This window comes from Zootoca vivipara, chromosome 5, assembly GCF_963506605.1.
Source record: "Zootoca vivipara chromosome 5, rZooViv1.1, whole genome shotgun sequence".
NCBI lineage: Eukaryota > Metazoa > Chordata > Lepidosauria > Squamata > Lacertidae > Zootoca > Zootoca vivipara.
Window position 1 is genome coordinate 94516258 of NC_083280.1, and position 19660 is coordinate 94535917.

The 19660-nt window shown below is 43.3% G+C and overlaps 1 protein-coding gene across 1 annotated transcript in view; it reads right to left on the reverse strand.

The window, feature by feature from the left end:
• Nucleotides 1–19660, reverse strand: part of LOC118096523 (potassium voltage-gated channel subfamily KQT member 1-like) — a 265503-nt gene that overhangs the window by 73417 nt on the left and 172426 nt on the right. The window contains exon 17 of the mRNA XM_035138468.2: nt 19346–19407. Within this exon, the coding sequence (XP_034994359.1) occupies nt 19346–19407 (62 nt within the window). The remainder of the gene's footprint in view (nt 1–19345; nt 19408–19660) is intronic.

The window sequence follows — 19660 nt, forward strand, 5'->3', positions numbered from 1 at the left end:
ATCCACTGATTCATCCATTTTAATCAAGCTGTAGTCCTCATTGTTATCTATGCTCCTCTCTTTTTAAAAACAATAATAAAAGTAAAACATTGCCCAAACTAAGCTGTTATACTTAAAAAAATCTAGGTTAGAAAATTGAGGTGCCTTGCATCTACCTTTGTTTGCTTACTATCTATATAGTGCAGGGGTCAGCAACCTTTTTCAGCTGTGGGCCGGTCCACCATCCCTCAGACCATATGGTGGGCTGGACTATATTTGGGTGTGTGTGAACAAATTCCTATTCCCCACAAATAACCCAAAGACGCATTCTTAAAAAGGACACATTCTACTCATGTAAAAACACGCTGATTCCCGGACCGTCCGTGGGCCAGATTGAGAAGGTGATTGGGCTGGATCCGGCCCCCTGGCCTCAGTTTGCCTTCCCATGGTATAGCACTCTCACTTTCTCTCTCACACACAAACACAACACAAATCTATTTAGTTACAGCTTTGGAATGAGGCCCCTTAGAAAGGCTTGTACTCCACTGTACCCTGGCCCTGACTTTGATTTATAGCTATATTTTTCACAGCACAACACACATTGTTGGTGAACTGCAATAGGCAATAAAATCTCAGGAGGTGTTAAGTTTCACCGGCTGGACGGCAATGGGTGGAGTTGGGAGGGAGAGTGATGGGAGTCAGAGGGCCACATTCTAAATGAATGAACTTGCATTGTGGGTCTGGTTACAACAGGCACACTGCCCTAATCCACCAACAGCAACTTTCTTTACAAACCAGTCTTTGTTTTTAATCCAGAAGCCTTAGGGGATTCACCATAATCAAATGGCCAACCAGAAAAAAACTAAACCGCATCACAGCTGTGAAATTTACTCTTTACCAAGTTACCCCTTTAAAAAACAGTCAATCCTACCCAAATAAAGATAATGGAGGTGACATTCTTGTGCTCAACAGGAGTTCTATGGCCTGGAAGTCTAGAAATCCGCCCTGTTTTCTTCTGGCAATTATCAGTTGTGCTTAGAGCTTCAACTGCATGCCAGGTGCACACCTCAAGTGAATTGTGATTAGCAATGGGAAATGGCCAAGGGGCTTTGGATTCCAACAGCTCACTCAAAAGTTGGGTTTCTGCTTTCCCCAGCCCTTGGAATAAAGACAGCCACCTGGATCTTGCTGTCAAAATATGAGAAACGAAGACTATGCCATGTGCTTAGCCAAGAATGCAACAGTGAAGCCATCCACATGGCTCTATAATATGTGGTGTATACTCTCATATGCTTCCCCCCTCCCCTGGACTGAAATTGGTGCTGCTAAAAGAAATGGCAGATGGTGACCCAAGTGCCATTAAATCATAAGCACTGCCAACTCACGGCAGCAACTGGAACAGCTGCCAACGTAACTCTCTGTTAAATCATTGTTCTGTATCAAAGTAGGGTTCAATCAGAGTAGGGTTCAATCATAACTAGAACCTCCATTATATGAAGCCCAGGAGTTCCAGCTCTCCTGATTTATACAGTTTAATGCTGGGTTGTGTTTTACTATTCGGTTGGGAGCCATCCAGAGTGGCTGGGGAAACCCAGCCAGATGGGTGGGGTAGAAATAATAAATTATTATTATTATTATTATTATTATTATTATTATTATTATTATTATTAACTGGAACTTAATGTGTCTCAGTTGACATACTGTACTCTCTTACATTTTAATCTGACCCTTCAGGGTGGTTGGCATACATATAATACAGTACTGGGAAATAGAGCTAGCTGAGAAACAGGAAGTGATGAAGATCCTCAAGAAAAGGGTTTCCCAGACTTGAGTCTCCAGCTGATTTTGGACTACAGTTCCCATCATCCCTGACTGCTGGTCCTGCTAGCTAGGGTTGATGGGAGTTGTAGTCCAAAAACTTGGAGATCCAAGTTTGGGAAACCGTGCTCTAGAAAGCCTCATGGATGTGGAGGGCCACATTTTTCTAGGCCCAACACTTTTCTCTACCATGTTGGTGCTTTAAGTCAGGCATCCCCAAACTGCAGCCCTCCAGATGTTTTGGCCTACAACTCCCATGATCCCTAGCTAACAGGACCAGTGGTCGGGGAAGATGGGAATTGTAGTCCAAAACATCTGGAGGGCCAAAGTTTGGGGATGCCTGCTTTAAGGTGAGGATAGCAGTCTTCCTTGATTTATTAGAAATCTGATTGTGTTTGGAACATGCACACAAAAAGTAGACATTCCTGCAAATGTACAGTTGCTGCCAACAGCACAGTCTTGCCTTTCTTGCTCTGCTTTCTTTTATAATATGTAGTGATGAAAAATGACATCATTTAATTGGAAGCAATAGTACCACTCTGTGCTGCCTTGCAGAGCACACCCAGAATACTGCGTCCAGTTCTGGGTGCCACAATTTAAGATGGATATTGACAAGCTGGAATGTGTGCAGAGGAGGGCAACCAAGATGATCAAAGCACTGGCGGAGGAAGGAGGGTGCAGGGGGTGCGGTGCGCACCAGGTGCCAGCCGTGAAGGTGGGTGACATTGCCGTGCCACCCCACCCCCCGCTCACTGCGTGGGCAGCGCCCCTAAATGCTCGTCGCACAGGCTGGGCGGCGAGTCATTAGGGATGATGCTGCCGCAGGCGGCTAATGGCATGCCCCCGACACTTGCCGCACGGGCGGCAGGCAGCTAGGGAAGCTCACCTCGTGGACAGCAAGTGGTGCCCCCCACTTGCCATGTGGGCGGCAGGCGGCTAGGGACGCTCACTGTGCAGGTGGCTAGCCCCGCCCCCACGCTGCTCCGGGTGCCTGGGCAGGTAGCTCTGCCCCTGGATCAAAGGTCTGGAAGAAGGCTTCCTCTTGGCCTACCTCGTTCCACTCTGCTGCTTCAGCTTCTGCCTAAATCTGGCCTGCTCTCTGCCACAAACTCCCCCTGTTCATTAAGCCCTGTTACCTCTTCAGCTTACACCACTTTCTCTTTCCCATCTTCTCCCTTGGACCACTTATTGCCAATGAGGCATGTGGCCTGGAATAGTCCAAAGGGTCTATCCCTGCAAAACCCCTGTTTTGCAACATGACTCCATTCATTCCATTCTGAATTTTAGCTAAATTAAACTAAGGATTTCTGCTTTATTAAGACAGGGAAATGAAGTGAGTAAGAATGCTCATAAGGGATGGAAACCACTTTCCTATATGGAAGATGGGAAAGGGGGGGGGGAATGCTGGTATAAGAACCAGCTACCTGTCCAGTGCCCAAGCTGAAAGGCAGATGACATGGAAAATCTCTTGTTAATGACCACCCTACAATTTTACAATACATGAGAAGTCCACAAAAGCAAAGATATAGGTAAGTGAAATACAAATTTCAGTCATGAATTCTTTCAGGTCACAAGACAGTAGTGACTAATCAGCCTGGTAGAAATATATTTTGCACTCCCCCCCCCCCCCACTTAACAGCAAACCGTATTAGAACAAGCAAAGATTGACAGAGGAAACAGCGCCACCTGCTGCAGCCCCACTAGTCTGCACCCTCCATTTCCTCATGTTTCGCCACAAAAGATCAAATACTGCCAACCTTAAAATAAACCATGCTGTAGCAAAACCTGCCAGAGAGAAAGAAAAGCTACACCTATTGAAACGCTTTACTCATGGAACATACAAAAAAGGCACAATGGAGACCTGCTTTCCTTCAAATATCATCACCCTGAGGCATCCTTCTGTAGGTGATCAGACAGCTAGGGTAACCCAACAGGGGCTCAGTGAAACTTCTGTTTTTACTGACCTAGTGGAGACTGCAGAGGCCAGACAACTGCAAGAACTGGCTGGCAGGCACACTGCATGACTGGAGGGCTGAATTTGGCTTGGAGAAGGCGTCACATGCTATGCAAGTCCGCTGCAAGGTCATGGGGAAGTCATCCTGGGCCCCACATTTCCACCTACATTTTAGTGTTAACCATGAGCAGAACGGCTGTGTATGGCATTGGAAGCCACTGGGAACTGAGCCAGTTCAGATCCATTCTGCTTAGCTCTTTCTCTTCATCTGAACACGTCACTCTCTTCTTGGTCAAACAAGACCAGGGTATTAGAATTTTTAAAAGACAGAACCTATAAGCACTCAAAATGTAGCAATGTCTCTGGAGATATTAGACTGTTACCCATAGTACTTGGCACAACACAGGTGGCACTGTGGGCTAAACCACAGAGCCTAGGGCTTGCTGATCAGAAGGTTGGTGGTTCAAATCCCCGTGATGGAGTAAGCTCCCATTGCTTGGTCCCTGCTCCTGCCAACCTGGCAGTTCAAAAGCAAGTCAAAGTGCAAGTAGATAAATAGGTACTGCTCTGGCGGGAAGGTAAATGGTGTTTCCTTTTTTTATATATATAATAATTTTTATTGATTTTTTCTTTATAAAGACAAAACATACACAACATATACAATAAACTCTGTCCCTTCATTTTCCCTCCACCCACAAGACCACTTCTGCCACCAGTGCTACCCATGGGCATTGAGAAACAAAGGGGTCCATTTTTAAGCTGGGTTTGACCTCCCCCCTCCCTCCTCCCCCCTCCTCCCCCCCCCCTGCCACTGAGAGGACAGAGGCGGAGGAGCTCTGAGGTTTGGCTTATCCCCCAGCTAATTCTTCATTATAATTCAACAACAAAACCACAAATAGAAAAGAAAAAGAAAAAACATGAAAAAAGGAAAAAAGGAAAAAAGAAGAAAAAGAAAAAACAAAAACATCTAAATTCCAAATCTTATTTTCTTAACAGTTTGTTTGCGGCTTCCACGATTCTCTTCCTCCTGGATTTCCTAACTTCTTTAATTAATTTTGGCGAGTTTTCTAATCTAATTCAAAATCTTATTCTTATTATATTAACTTAATCCTCCTCCTTCTTCATGCTGCCCCCCTCCAAGTCCCCTCCTGCCACTAGGGTAACCCGAGGGGTTCAGCAGTCAGAAGGTTCCATTTTTGTGTCTGGGTTTCCTTCCACCCCTCCCTCTCCCCTCCAGACACCCCCTGCCACTGGATGCCAAGAGTAAAGAGAGGGAGACAGGCAGTTCTCTACCCAAACACCTCTCTAATCACTAAAAACATTAAAAACAAACTTTAACATGTTTCCCCAGCCATTCTTCTGCCCCTCCAGAAAACTCTTAACCCTAAACTTTTAAAAATCTCTCCCTCCCCCCTCCCAATGTCCCTTCCCCCCATTGGATCAGCATATCCTTTAGCAGGCCAAGATACAGACACCGTTATTCGTCAAGCAAAAAAAAAAAAAAAAAAGACCTTAAACTAAAATTTTCACCCCACACCAGTCCTTTCCCACATCCACTTCCAGACCTTTGCACCCCCCTCTTCCTGCCTATCCCTCTCTTCACTAACACCACTCCACATTTCAGTCTTTCCAGGATTTCCATTTCCATCAATCTTCTCTTCGCTTTGCTTCTCCTTGTCGGCCTCATCTCCTTGTTCAGATATTTGTTTTTCATCATCCAACACATCATTTTTTTGGTCCAAATCAGTCTCCAAATTATCCTCAAATTGTTGCTCCTCACACACAGTCTCAGCATCAAAATTGTCCTCTAAATCTTGATCTTGCACCTCATTCTCCATTTCTGTTGGATTCGAACATTGCCGTTCCTTGTAAATATCTTCCCATGTTTGTAGATAGTTCAGCACAGCCTCCTGGAAGGCTCGAGAAAACTTTGTTTTCATAGTTCACTTAACCGCAGGCAGACCAGAGATAAGGGCCAAAGAGTGCTGGAAAATTCCTCTCTACCACGTTGTCGGCTCCATCTTGGCTGATCTTATCCTTTGTCTTTAGCTTCATTACATTTCAAATTTAAATTCCACTTAAATTACTTCTGAATCCTCTTCAATCAGTTTTTACAGTTCACAACAATAAAATCAATTTTCTTAATCCTGTGGCAATTTGACAGCTTTTGACAGCTGTCAAAACATCCTCCCCCTTGTTGCTGCTGAACCTCAAGGGGTATCGACACCGGGGGCTGGGAAGGTTTGGAAAAGTCTTTCTTTCTCTCGGGTCCACAATCTGGAAAAGAACTTTTCCCCTTTCGGCTTAGGAATGTTTAATACGCCTCCCGGTTAACCATTTGGAAGAGATCGGCTTCCGTTGCTTTAGAATCTCTTCCTATCTTCAAATTTAAAATAGAGATTTGACTTACTTTGTACAAGTCTTTTATTTTCTTGGAAGAATCCGCCGCTTGCAGGCTGAGGACTCGGAGCTTTACTTCAAGGAGGTAAGATGAAACCCAAAAATGGCTCCCGCGACTCCACTCCGCTGGCTCTCGATCGCTCTATGGAGCTCTCGGGCAGCAGAGGAATCGCGTCTGGAGCAGGCAGCTGGGCGCTATGTCACCGGGACTCTCTACCCGGTGTTTTTTCGGGGAGTCCGCTCGCTCTGCGGACTTCCCCCCCCCTCCACGAAGCCAGGGACTTCAGAGCGCGAAGTCCCTGCGTCCTACTCCACCAGCGCGACGGACCGGAAGCCGGTAAATGGTGTTTCCGTGTGCTGCTCAGAAGCGGCTTTGTCATGCTGACCACATGACCTGGAAGCTGTACACCAGCTCCCTTGGCCAATAAAGTGAGATGAGTGCGCAACCCCAGAGTCGTCCACGACTGGATCTAACGGTCAGGGGTCCCTTTACCTTTACTTGGCTTCATATAGTTTCCCCTTATTATTGCAGAAGGTGGTGGTGTGGTTTATGGCACTGGAGCCAGGTGATCTGTTGCATCCCTTCCATGTCTACGGATGTCCCATTATTCTCCCCAGAGTGTCACTCACATGTCAAGAGTGAGGCACTGCAGTTGGGTGCGTGTTCCCTAAGCACCCCAGAGGTCTGATTTGTTAAGGTCATTGAAAAGGCATATTAGCTTGAAGCATAGTATCCCTGCACATAAGCAAGCCTTATCGGCCGGATTACTCATAACAGTTGAAGCAGTAATAAACAACAATTAGTAGTACTCCGAGACCTCTCATGATACTACATCTGTCTGAATGGCAGTAATTGCAGCACTGAAAAAGCAGCATTAAGTATCAAATTATGTTATGTTTGGATCTTTTTAAAATCCAGCTGTTACCCTGCTGTTATTATTGGCTATCACTTTGGCACTGGAGGTTGTGCAAGTGGGCATCTGTAAGATTTGGTGTGCATGACTGTCTTGAGCTGAGTTGTATGCATGGAGCCAGATGTGGAAGACTTAGGGCTCATCCACACTTCAGCCCCACACTTTATGGGCAAAGTCTGCACTTCAAAGCTCAGTGCCTGAGCACCTTTATTTTTTGCCCTGCCAATTTCCTCAGGAAAACCTGCTCTTTAGTGCTGAATTGGAACAAATGGCAATTCAGGTTTTCTCTGGGTTGCAGTTTGCTCTAATTCAGCGATAGAGGTAAAGCACAGATCTGTGCCTAATAATAATAATAATAATAATAATAATAATAATAATAATAATAATAATATATTTATACCCCGCCCATCTGCTGGGCTTCCCCAGCCACTCTGGGCGGCTTCCAACCGAATATTAAAAACAGTACAGTATCAAACATTTAAAAACTTCCCTAAACAGGGCTGCCTTCAGTTGTCTTCTAAATGTAAAATAGTTGTTTATTGCCTTGACATCTGCTGGGAGGGTGTTCCACAGGGCGGGTGCCACTACCGAGAAGGCCCTCTGTCTGGTTCCCTGTAACCTCACTTCTCGCAATGAGGGAACCACCAGAAGGCCCTCGGTGCTGGATCTCAGTGTCCGGGCTGAATGGTGGGGGTGGAGACGCTCCTTCAGGTATACAGGACCGAGGCCGTTTAGGGCTTTAAAGGTCAGTACCAACACTTTGAATAACACAAGATGAAGTCTGGGAGCTCGTCCATATTTGCATTTGTCCCATTGCTTTCCCCCAGGAAAACCCACTCATTACCACTGAATCAGATCAAACATGAATACAGCTTTCCACAGATTTACATTGGCATGAAAGAGTGGGCTTTCCTGGGGAAAGCAGTGGAGCAAACGGGAAGCCGCCCAGACCAAGCAAAGCGTGAATGAGCCCTGGATGAGCCTTTAGTGCTCAATCCCAACCATGCCTACTGAGAAGTATGTCCTACTGAATTTCATTGGGCTTTCTCCAAGGTAAATGGAGTTAGGATAACAGCCTTATTTGATATTCCTTCACAGTGGTGGCCCCTGCTTTGTGGAATGGTCTCCACCCCCAGTGAGGTGTGTCAGCCTCAGGTCAGGAGAAATGTGTGCTGCTGGAAGGATTTTTTTTATTTTGTTTCTTCTAACCAGTTTGGTATTACATTTGGTACAGTACTAGGTTATTTTATTTAAAAGACAGTCTGTTTACCTCTTTCCTCATTACATGAATTGGATTAGGGTGTGTGGAATCATGCACAATGTCATCACCCCTCCCTCTTTCTGTACCAAATGTTCAGAAGCCTATTGCTTTACAAGAAACTTTAATGATGAGTGTGTAATTTGCTTTATTGCAGTATTGAAAAGCGCAAATAACCACTGCATCTTTAGTGGAAATGAGAAGTAGATACATTCAGCAATTCTTGCTGAATTATCATTTGGCATCTCTTACCGTAAGATTCAAAATAATATAATTCTGTACTATAAATTTGGTGTATTCCATGTTTTCAGGTGTAAAGTTTTTAATCAAGCGAAACAACCTATATACAGTTCACATCAAACAGGCCAATTACATTGACAATACACACTGGCCTAGAGGCAGATTTGAACAATGCCATTTCCTATCTGCATACTTGGTAACTGCCTTCCATTCCCATTAATACTCTGCTAAGAACCAAGGTTTAACACTATTTTACCTACAGGTAGGTAGCCGTGTTGGTCTGAGTCGAAGCAAAATAGTAAAATTCCTTCAGTAGCACCTTAAAGACCAACGTCTTTAAGGTGCTACTGAAGGAATTTTACTATTTTACCTGAGCACTTGCTGATTAGCATGCTGAGTTTTTAAAACTGAGTTATTGAAATCACTTCCTTTCTGGGTTCTCAGGGCATTCACCTATAGAAAAGTGCAGGCAAACAAGGTCACAGGTGCAGAAAATTGGACCTTTCCTGCTGTTTATTACAGTGTTGACCTCAGGGATTTCTCAAGAGAGGGAAAAGAAAGGAAAAGAGAAAGAAATATGTGCTGTGCAATAGGATTCAGCTGAAATTCTGCTTTCCTTCTCCTGCAAGGTAAAAAGGTGACATGCTTGCCAACAAATACAGGCAAGCAATGCAACATATTTCTTTCAACATCTGTGTAATATACCCTCCAACATTTCTCAGATGAAAATAGGAATGTCCCATTTCATAACGATAATTTTACTATTATTACTATTTACTATTAATTTTACTATGGGGCTACACTTCCTCTGAAGGAGCGGAATCGTAGCTTGGGGCATCCATGGCGTTGAATGCCTTTCATTAGCTTCAGCTGGTGGACCAGCTGTATCCCTATCTGGACAGGGTATAGCCTTCTGTTGTCTAGGCTCTCAATTAGATTACTGCAATATGATACACATGAGACTGCCTCTGAAGACAGTTTGGAAACTTCATCTGGTGGAGAATATGGCACTGAAGTTGCTCAGCGAGGCAGGATGGTTTGAGCCTATTACGTTGATCCTGGCCCTACTGCACTGGCTGCCAATTAGTTTCCAGACTAATTCAAGGTGCTGGTTTTGACCTATAAATCCTTAAACAGCTCAGGACTGCAATAGCTCAAGAACCGCCTCTCTCCATATGAACCAAGCCTTGACCCTGCAATCCTCACCTGAGGTCCTTCTTCATATGCGCCCTCCATGAGGCCCAGAGGCCAGCAACACCAGATTAGGCCCACTTGCAGAACGCTCTCCTCAGGGAGGCTCAGGTGGCGCCTTTCTTATATCTTTTTAGGCACCAGGTAAAAATATTTCTCTATAACCAGGCCTTTGGCTGATTAACATTAAATGTTTTTGTGGGAAGGGGGTCATTGGTTTGATTTTTATTTATCATGTACTTTGTGTTCTCATTTTGTATTTTTATGTTGTGAACATCCCTATAATCTTCAGATGAAAGGTAGTATACAAATTGAAATAATAATAATAATAATAATAATAATAATAATAATAATAATAATAATAGGTTTTAAGAATGTGCAACTTGCCCAACAAATTTATGATTTGCAAAGATGAAAGAAATATATATAGTTGAACTGCAGTGCCAAGGGCCTCCCACTCCTTTGTCTTTCATAAACACGATTTTAACAATGTGACTGTGTAAGTGACTGTGGAGGTCAATTCTGGACCTCAGACAATACTTTTTTTAAGTACATGATTTCACATTGACACAAGTTGGCATTGTTATGCTTGTATGGAAAGGCTTGCTGGTATGCTCAGAAGCTCCTTTTCAGTACTCTTGTAATTACAGTGGTACCTCTGGTTACGAACTTAATTCGTTCCGGAGGTCTGTTCTTAACCTGAAACTGTTCTTAACCTGAAGCACCACTTTAGCTAATGGCGCCTCCTGCTGCTGCCGCGCCACCAGAGCATGATTTCTGTTCTCATCCTGAAGCAAAGTTCTTAACCCGAGGTACTATTTCTGGGTTAGCGGAGTTTGTAACCTGAAGTGTTTGTAACCCGAGGTACCACTGTATTTGAGTTTGTGCTTAAATTGGTGGTTATGGAAAATCTCACTACTGTTCATGGATGAAGAGCAGGCAGAAGACCATAGACTATGGATTTCCTCCTGTCCACCAGTCTGATACCCATCCCCGGACTCTTGCTTTGAATGTTTTTCACCTTAGTTTTCTACAACATAACTTTTTTTTTTGAACATGCACACAATATACCTGTTCTCCCTTCCAGTTATCTTTAAACCCTACCTGGACTTGGCAGCTCTTCAGATAAAGGATTTTTAAATAGACAACTGGACCTGTTGGACACAGGGTTACTGTCAGGTGCCCCCAGGTGGCCCTTTTACTGAGGCCGCGAGAATTCACTGACACAATTAAAGTGATTTTGTAGTGGATCTGAAGTGGACTTTCTGTATCCTCTAGCTTCACAAATGGCTGTGTGATGCTCCTGCATCATTGGCTTCACAAAAATAAAGTAGTTCATTTGTACTCTTGCAGAGGACTCCATCTTCTCATCCTACTGAATATTTCACTGACATTAATGAAATCTTTCCCAATGCCTGTGAAGTTGTTAAATATTATTTGGAGGCACTGCTAAGTATTATTACTTCATCTCCATGAAACCACAGGTGCATGTGACCTACACCAAACAATCTAGCTATTGACTTCCCACAGTCCCAGATGGCTGCTTGAAATTTAATCCACAAAACCCACACAAGCAAAAGCCATGGAGGTGTGGAGGCAGATGAAAGAAAGCCAAGGTGGAATTGGATGGGCATCAGGACCCCGAAAAATCTGATTCCACAAGGTTTCTGCCTAGTAGCATTTAAGAGAGAAGGCTGCGAAAGCAAAAGGAACTAAGGTGATAATGCAGTGTGCACCCAGGCTGTGTTCTGGAAAACAGAGGCGCAAATCTCTCACCCTTATTTTGCTGAGAATGGCAAAGATAGCATTTTTTAAATGGAAGTTCACATTCTCAGGAAGCCAATTTCAGCACCGTAACATTTTCTATTGCTTTTTGGTGCTCCCATGGAATTGTGGCACCTACGGGAGGCAGTGGAAGACAGGAGTGCTTGGCGTGCTCTGGTCCAGGGGGTCACAAAGAGTTGGACACGACTAAATGACTAAACAACATAGAACCTTGGCCAGTTTCCCCTTTCCTAGACAGGAAGGAAGCAGAGCTTGTAAAGCAATAGTTTAACAAATCAATATGCTGATCGGGGAGAAGCTTGGAACCTGCAGGCTAGTTCTCACTAAGACAGGCAACCTGCGTCCGGGGGGCTGTAGCACTTCAGACAGCGGGGGGGGGGGGCACATGACAGAATAGTCCCTTGCACATAGAAAACTATCAGTGATATTGCAGACAGTCTTGCAAGGACTTGAACTTTCCGACAAGTGGCTATAAGGCAGTGAACCCCATCTCAGCTCTGTACTTCCTAATACCGTAAGAATATCTTGGGTTGGACAACAGTGTCTTTTGACAGTCCAGCACAGAATATGTCCTGCTAGATCCAAAAGAGGGAACAGAAGCACAACTATAGTAAAAATAAAAACATTTGCATCAGCATCTATCTGTGTGTTTTGCTTCAAAGTTTTGGTCAAACCCACAAATTTACACTTCAGTGGTTAAATTAAGAACTGTGCCTTATTTACCAACACTGGCTCAAAACCTCCAAGAACTAGACTTTCTTCAAGAGTGAAATGAAGGCCAGGTATTGTATGTTTAATTTAAGAAATGGCCTCGCTGTACTTGAAAATAGTCTCCCTTTGATTCTTATATTTTTAATAAGATTTCAGTGAGGTGCTACAAATGTTCAAAGTACAGTCCAGCATGTATCCATTCAGAAATCCCACTGAGTTCAATGGGGCTTACTCCCAGTGTTTAGCTTTTTAACTTGTTCATTAATTAACTACAGTTAATTAGCTACATCAATGAAAAACAGCCTCCCCTTCATCTGAGTTTTCTACTTGTAGAATTTTATACACATTTGTGATGCTACCAACAGCCTAAAGCACTACAAGTCCATTCTTCCACTTCATCCTATTGCATGTGCAGAGCAGGCCTTAGTTCATTCACATTTCAAGCACACATAAATACTGTATGTGAGAAGTTATTTTAGTTTCCAGCATTTCTTTGCCTGAATAAACACAGGTACAGCTATGGAGCACCAGCCAAGGAAAATGAACCTTTCTACAGTGACATTTTTGGAAACAGCCACTTAAACATAAAATTCATGAATGAGCAATGTAATTTCTTAGCTATAATTTAGAGCGAAGGATTCCTTTCAGTACTGAATTAACATAATCTTGACATTTTTAATACTTTTAATGGTTTTGTATTCATGTACACAGGCTCATTATAGGTACCGTAAATATATATAGTACATAAAGCAGACCACATTAATCTTTCCCCACTGGCAAAACCACTCCTCTTGCTTGCATAGGGCTCTGTGTGTATACAAGCTGAACATAGTCATTTGCTAAATGTGTAGACCACATTTGGTAGGGATTAAAGCAAAAATCAATGAGTCTGATTTCTGAAGCCCAAATATTATTTGTTACTTATTTTTAAACTGTAAATACTGGATTCTTAAAGTAGCCATCCCGTGTGTTTCACTTTGAACATTTTCTCTTTTGAAATAGAAAAAAAGCCCAGGGCCTCCATTTTAACAATACCTCCAGATTCTTCCCTGGACTGGTTTACACGTTCCTTCAAAGCACTAGTTAAACCATGGTTTCAATGTGAAGACACAAAGTGTAGGTGCATGGCTCCTTACCCACTCCTGTTGTTGTCCTACTGCTGGGAGCTAAGCCATGATCTTAGAATGACAGAATCACAGAATGGTAGAGTTGGATGGAACCCCAAGGGCCATCTAGTCCAAACCCCTGCAATATGGGAATCTTAACTAAAGCATCCATATTGTTTATTGTTACATCTGAACTAATTTTTCTAGCACAAGAGGTGCCGGAACTCACCTTGAACGCCTCCCTTGTTCTCTTATAATGCTAATGGAGGCCACCTGAGAGGGGCCGGAACCAAGTTCTGGTGAGTTCTGGCTGGGAAAAAAGCCCTAATCTGAAGCCAGGCTTGTGAATTGTTTCTCTTGAAAACAAACACAAGTGGTAACCAAAGCTTGCCCTTGGCTCACTGCTCATAGTTGGGGGGGATGGGACAAACCACTAAGTCAGACAATGGTTTGGCTCTTAGCAGTGCAGCACTTGTGACTTCAGAGGTGTGCACTTGCATGCTGCACATGTAGCTCAGTTGTGTTCAGCTGAGTAAGCTAAGGTGAAAACAAGTTGAATTCATGCATCTAAACATACAATTATCAGTCCAGATTAAGATTGGTTTAAGTCTTAGAGACAATGCTACCATTCAGTGGATTTGTATCTGGCTGACTGACTGAACCCAAAGGGTGCTCATCAATGGCTCCTCCTCATCCTGGAGAGTAGTGACTAGTGGGGTGCCACAGGGTTCTGTCTTGGGCCCAGTCTTGTTCAACATCTTTATCAATGACTTAGATGATGGGCTTGAGGGCATCCTGAGCAAGTTTGCAGATGACACCAAATTGGGAGGGGTGGCTTATACCCCAGAGGACAAGATTACACTTCAAAATGACCTTAACAGATCAGACAACTGGGCCAAAGCAAACAAGATGAATTTTAACAGGGAGAAATGTAAAGTACTACACTTCAGCAAAAAAGAAATAAAAAATGAAAGGCACAAATACAGGATGGGGGACACCTGGCTTGAGAACAGTACATGTGAAAAGGATCTAGGAGTCTTGGTAGACCACAAACTTGACATGAGTCAACAGTGTGATGCAGCAGCTAAAAAAAACCAATGCAATTCTGGGCTGCATCAATAGGAGTATAGCATCTAGATCAAGGGAAGTAATAGTACCACTGTATTCTGCTCTGGTCAGACTTCACCTGGAGTACTGTGTCCAGTTCTGGGCACCACAGTCCAAGAAGGATACTGACAAGCTGGAATGTGTCCAGAAGAGGGCAACCAAAATGGTCATAGTCCTGGAAACGATGCCTTATGAGGAACGGCTTAGGGAGCTGGGTATGTTTAGCCTGGAGAAGAGAAGGTTAAGGGGTGATATGATAGCCATGTTCAAATATATTAAAGGATATCATATAGAGGAGGGAGAAAGGTTGTTTTCTGCTGCTCCAGAGAAGCAGACATGGAGCAATGGATTCAAACTACAAGAAAGAAGATTCCACCTAAACATTAGGAAGAACTTCCTGACAGTAAGAGCTGTTCAACAGTGGAATTTGCTGCCAAGGAGTGTGGTGGAGTCTCCTTCTTTGGAGGTCTTTAAGCAGAGGCTTGACAGCCATCTGTCAGGAATGCTCTGATGGTGTTTCCTGCTTGGCAGGGGGTTGGACTGGATGGCCCTTGTGGTCTCTTCCAACTCTATGATTCTATGATTCTATGATATACTAATGGAGGGATGGGGGGGGGAGCATGTCCCTTTATAGCCAAAGATGTATCACTTTGTTTAAAGGAAGCAGAATGTGATGCTTGTTTGATGCACAGCACCCAGCCAATCTACGTACCTCATGTTAACGTCATATGTTATCAGCCAGGAGGATGACCAACATATATGTGAAAAGTTGTGCTTACCAAGCACTCTGCCTACATCCTAGGGCCATGCAAATAAAAATTCACCTGAGGAACAATGACAAGAATGAGCCAAAATAACTTATGGCAAATGAAGTGTTCTTAACATAGCATGCAAGCTGAGGCACCTTGTTGTCACCTGTCCTTTAAAATCCAGATTTGTTCTGTTTGGAGGGCACAGAGTCCCCTCTCCTGTTTGGGATGCCTTTTGTCCCATTTTTGAAGTCATAAAAAAATAAGATGTAAAAGTTTATGCCCTCACTTGCTTGCCTCACGCAGCCTAGCTTGCTAGGCACCTCAGAAGTTGAGCCCACCCTCCAAGCTGGCTGATGGGCGCTCCAGGCTAGCCAATAGAGGTTGCCAGCCAGCGGACTCTTTGGGGTTGGGCGGAGCTCTTGCCAGTGACTTCAAGTTACAATAAAGGAGATTCTGACTAAACATCAGGAAGAACTTTCTGGTGGTAAAAGCTGTTTGACAGTGGAACAGACTTCCTTGGAAGGTGGTGGACTCTCCTTCCTTGGAGGTTTTAAGCAGAGGTTGGATGTCCATCTGTCAGGGATGCTTTAGTGGAGATTCCTGCATTGCAAGTGGTTGGACTAGATGATCCTCAGGGACTTGGGTGTAGGGATGTTTGTACTTGCTCCACAACCTCAAACAGCTCATCACCAGCAACAGCAGACCAGATGCCCACCCTGTCCTCATGTTAACTTTGGCATGTTAACTTTGGCAATAGGACTACTAATGTCTTCTCAGTGGCTGCTTCCAGACTTTGGAACTCCCTTCCTCCCTGTCGGGTGGCAGGTCACTGGGAGGTGAATACTTTCTTATTACAACAGGCTTTTAGAAACTGACACCTTGGAGCCTTTGCGTGATCAGAAACTTTGCCTTCTCAGGATTCCTGACAGTGTGGAGTCTTCTAAGTTTGTCCAAGTTTGGTGTAGAAGAATGTCAAGAGTAAGGAAAATTGGTGGACAGATATCCCTGTTCCCTCCATAAAGAATCCACTGTTCCATTCTGATTCTGTTGTAGTCCCAACTTGCATTGGCACTCCTTGACCCATTTTTTTAAAAGGCAAGTACCTTCCTCCCCCTCCCCCAGCTGATGTAGAAGATGGATGCTTGATATTCCACCTCAGTAGTTCATTTCTAGTATTCTAGTCCTTGGATCACACAACTTCACCATCCCTTTGGGGCGGAAAGAGAACAGATTTGCATTTCCGACAAATTAAATGTTCTTCCAGTTAGCCTGGCTCTTACTAAAAATAAAAGCAAAACTTATTTCAACAAAGCCTGTGCTTTGTTCAGACTTTGTGTCTGACATCTTGCTCTAAAGCCTTCAGCTTTATGGCTCAACATCCCTTGGCATTTCTGCCCATTTTAAATGTTACCAAGTTATTGTTTTGACTTAGTGTGCTATTGTTTCTTTGTCTATAAATGTGGAACAGTTGTGGTAAAATGAGTATGTCAATTGTAGCTGTAAATATCACAAATGCTTTCCATATAATTATGAAATTATCTAATATGTATATTTTACAAAAATCAAGATAGCTATCTTTTTCACACTTTTTTATTCATCAATTCCTGTCCCTCTCAGTTTTTATTTTTCAGATTTCTCTGCTTCCTCTCTCACCTTGCGGCATACATGTTTTTCCCCTTTAAAATGTTAAATAGAAAACAATAAATAGGGCATTCGTAATACCCTATCTGAATTGTAGAGGTTTCAGATTGCAAATTTAAACAGATATGAATGCCAACAACATGTTGGAAAAAAATTGTCCAAATATATTTAAATAGAATCTGTGGAGTTAAAGTTAACTCCTTAAATTGAAGCTAGGGAAGGTTCAGCCAAATGGCACACATTTGCCGTTGGAGAGGGGACCCCATACACATCTTGTAGATCTCCATGTAGCCTGAATTGAACCACAAGCAGCTACAATACCAACTACAACAGCATGAGTTATTTGTAAGCAAGAGCAAATCAAAGAAGGCCTTTGGTTTAATTTACAAATAAATCAATAAAGCATAATATAAGCCAACAATCAGTAGTTCACAGAGCCAAAAGGGGGACTGAGATTTCTATTGTACAATTAGTACAATCAATGCTAGCTATACAGTCAAGCAAGGTAAGGTGTTCCCCTCCCCAGACAAGTATGGTCAGTGTCCACTGATCCCAAAGCAGCCAAGAAGGTCAGAGGCAGATGAGAGGAGTCTATGCCCTTCCACCTCTAGGTTCAGCAGGTCTCCTTAGGGTGCCTTTCTCTCGGTGCCCTAACATGAAATCATGGAACTAGCCTTCTATAACTAAATCTACACAAACACATCACAACTGAGCTAAAGGTGATGGGGATATATAGAGCATGCCAACTTTCAATTGCTGAAGTTGGCAATTGAAGTGTATTTTTGCAAGTTCCTCACTTAATAAGTGACATAAACCCCGAGTGTCCGCCGTTTTCTGCCAACATGCAGCAGTAGCACTGGACTGGGAGTCGGCTCCTCAGGGCTGGCATTAGGAGGCATCATTTACACAATTTCAAGTCATACTAAACAAATGCAAAACCATGAGGTGTGACAGAAGGTGGGGGAAGACACATATTAGCAGTACTTCCTTTTGAAGTCAAAAGATGGATTGGGAGAGGTCAGGGTGCATTACACAGTGGTTCAATCTAGTTTCAAAACAAGCTTTAAAATGATTATGATGATGATGATGTCCTTAATCTGCAGTAACTTCTAAAATATTGAAATTTCACTTGTTGATTTCAATGGAGCTTGCCCAACAACAAAAAGTCTGGCGGATTTAATGCTGAATTAAAACAAATGGCAATTTGGGTTTACCGTTTTAAAAAAGCGCTTGGCCACAGCATTTTAACACAGACCTGCACCTAGAAATGCCACAGAAAAATAAGTCTGGATGAGCCCTCACTCAGTTTTTTCTTTCATAGTTTCTGTCCTCCTCTGCTCCCCCTCTTTTCCTTATACAGTCGTACCTTGGTTCTCGAACTTAATCCGTTCCGGGAGTCCATTTGACTCCCCAAACCATTAGAAAACCAAGGCATGTATTCTGATTGGCTGCAGGAGTTTCCTGCACTCAAGCGGAAGCAGTGTCGGAAGTTCAGCTTCTGAAAAGGTTCACAAATTGGAACACTTACTTCTGGGTTTGTGGCGTTCGGGAGCCGATTTGTTCAGCAACTAAGCTGTTTGATAACCAAGGTACAACTGTACACGGCATTCACTTACTCCTTCCTTTTATACAGCATCCACTGACTCTACCCACCTGTCAACGTAGCCCCAGTTCTAACCCCCCACAGGCCCTTTCCCCGCTACAGGTCTGGCTCTGCCCCAGGACTTCACTTCCAGGGTGCATTTCACAAGGGATTAAGTCTGTTCAGCAAGGAAACTATTATGGAAGGTGTAATGTTTAAACATATATCCCTGGCTGGAGAATGAAAATAGTTTCAAACAGAGCCTTCATTGTAGACACACAATGTTGCCCCACTATTGTCTCCAAAGTCCTGCAAAACCTGTTTCATCAAAACCCTAACAAACACCTATGAAATCTGCTTGCCCAGAGGAGACAGTGGGATCAATAGAAATGAATGTATAGGCCACAGGCACGGCTGGCTACATCTCACACCATTTCAGTTCTCTTGTAAAGCACATCTATCCTGTGCTTCATTTGGAGAAGGGGGAAAAAAGGAGGTCTGCCTGGTACACACCACTCTTAACCACTACACCACACTGGCTCCCTGCTTTGCACCAAAGTTTGCATCAAAGTTTGACGTGTATAGAGAGCAGCCCCTAACACAGCCTACAAAAAACTTCTTCATCAAATGTAATAATAATAATAATAATAATAATAATAATAATAATAATAATAATTTTATTATTTATACCACACCCATCTGGCTCAGTTTCCCTAGCCACTCTGGGTGGCTGTTTTAGTGTACTGTATTCTCTTCCTATCTTGGTTTCTCAGAGTTTTAAAGTAAATGATGATAAGATACAATCTTCATGGCACATAAATCTGATATCATTAACGGTGTGTGGAGAGTGTTTTAAAACAAAGAAAGAAAGAAAGAAAGAAAGAAAAACAAACAAACAAATCCTTACCTTATCCTCCAGCCGGATCAGTCTTGCTCCTACTGTATAGTATCCTTTGTCTACTCCCTTTTCTTAAAAAAGAAAAAAGAGAAAAACCACTCAATTATACATCTGGAAAAAAATGCAGCTAGTTTGTTTAATTTGGTTCTAGCAAATTTTCTAGTAGAAAATTGGCTGGCAACATGATTGCACTGTATTTCCCATATTAGATAAAGACCAACCATAGTTGCCGGTGTGGTGGGACACAGCTGCCATCCTAACACCAATGTTGCTGCAGTTTACCTCAATGATGCTGGTGGAGAAGGACAGCGGCAAGGGCACTGC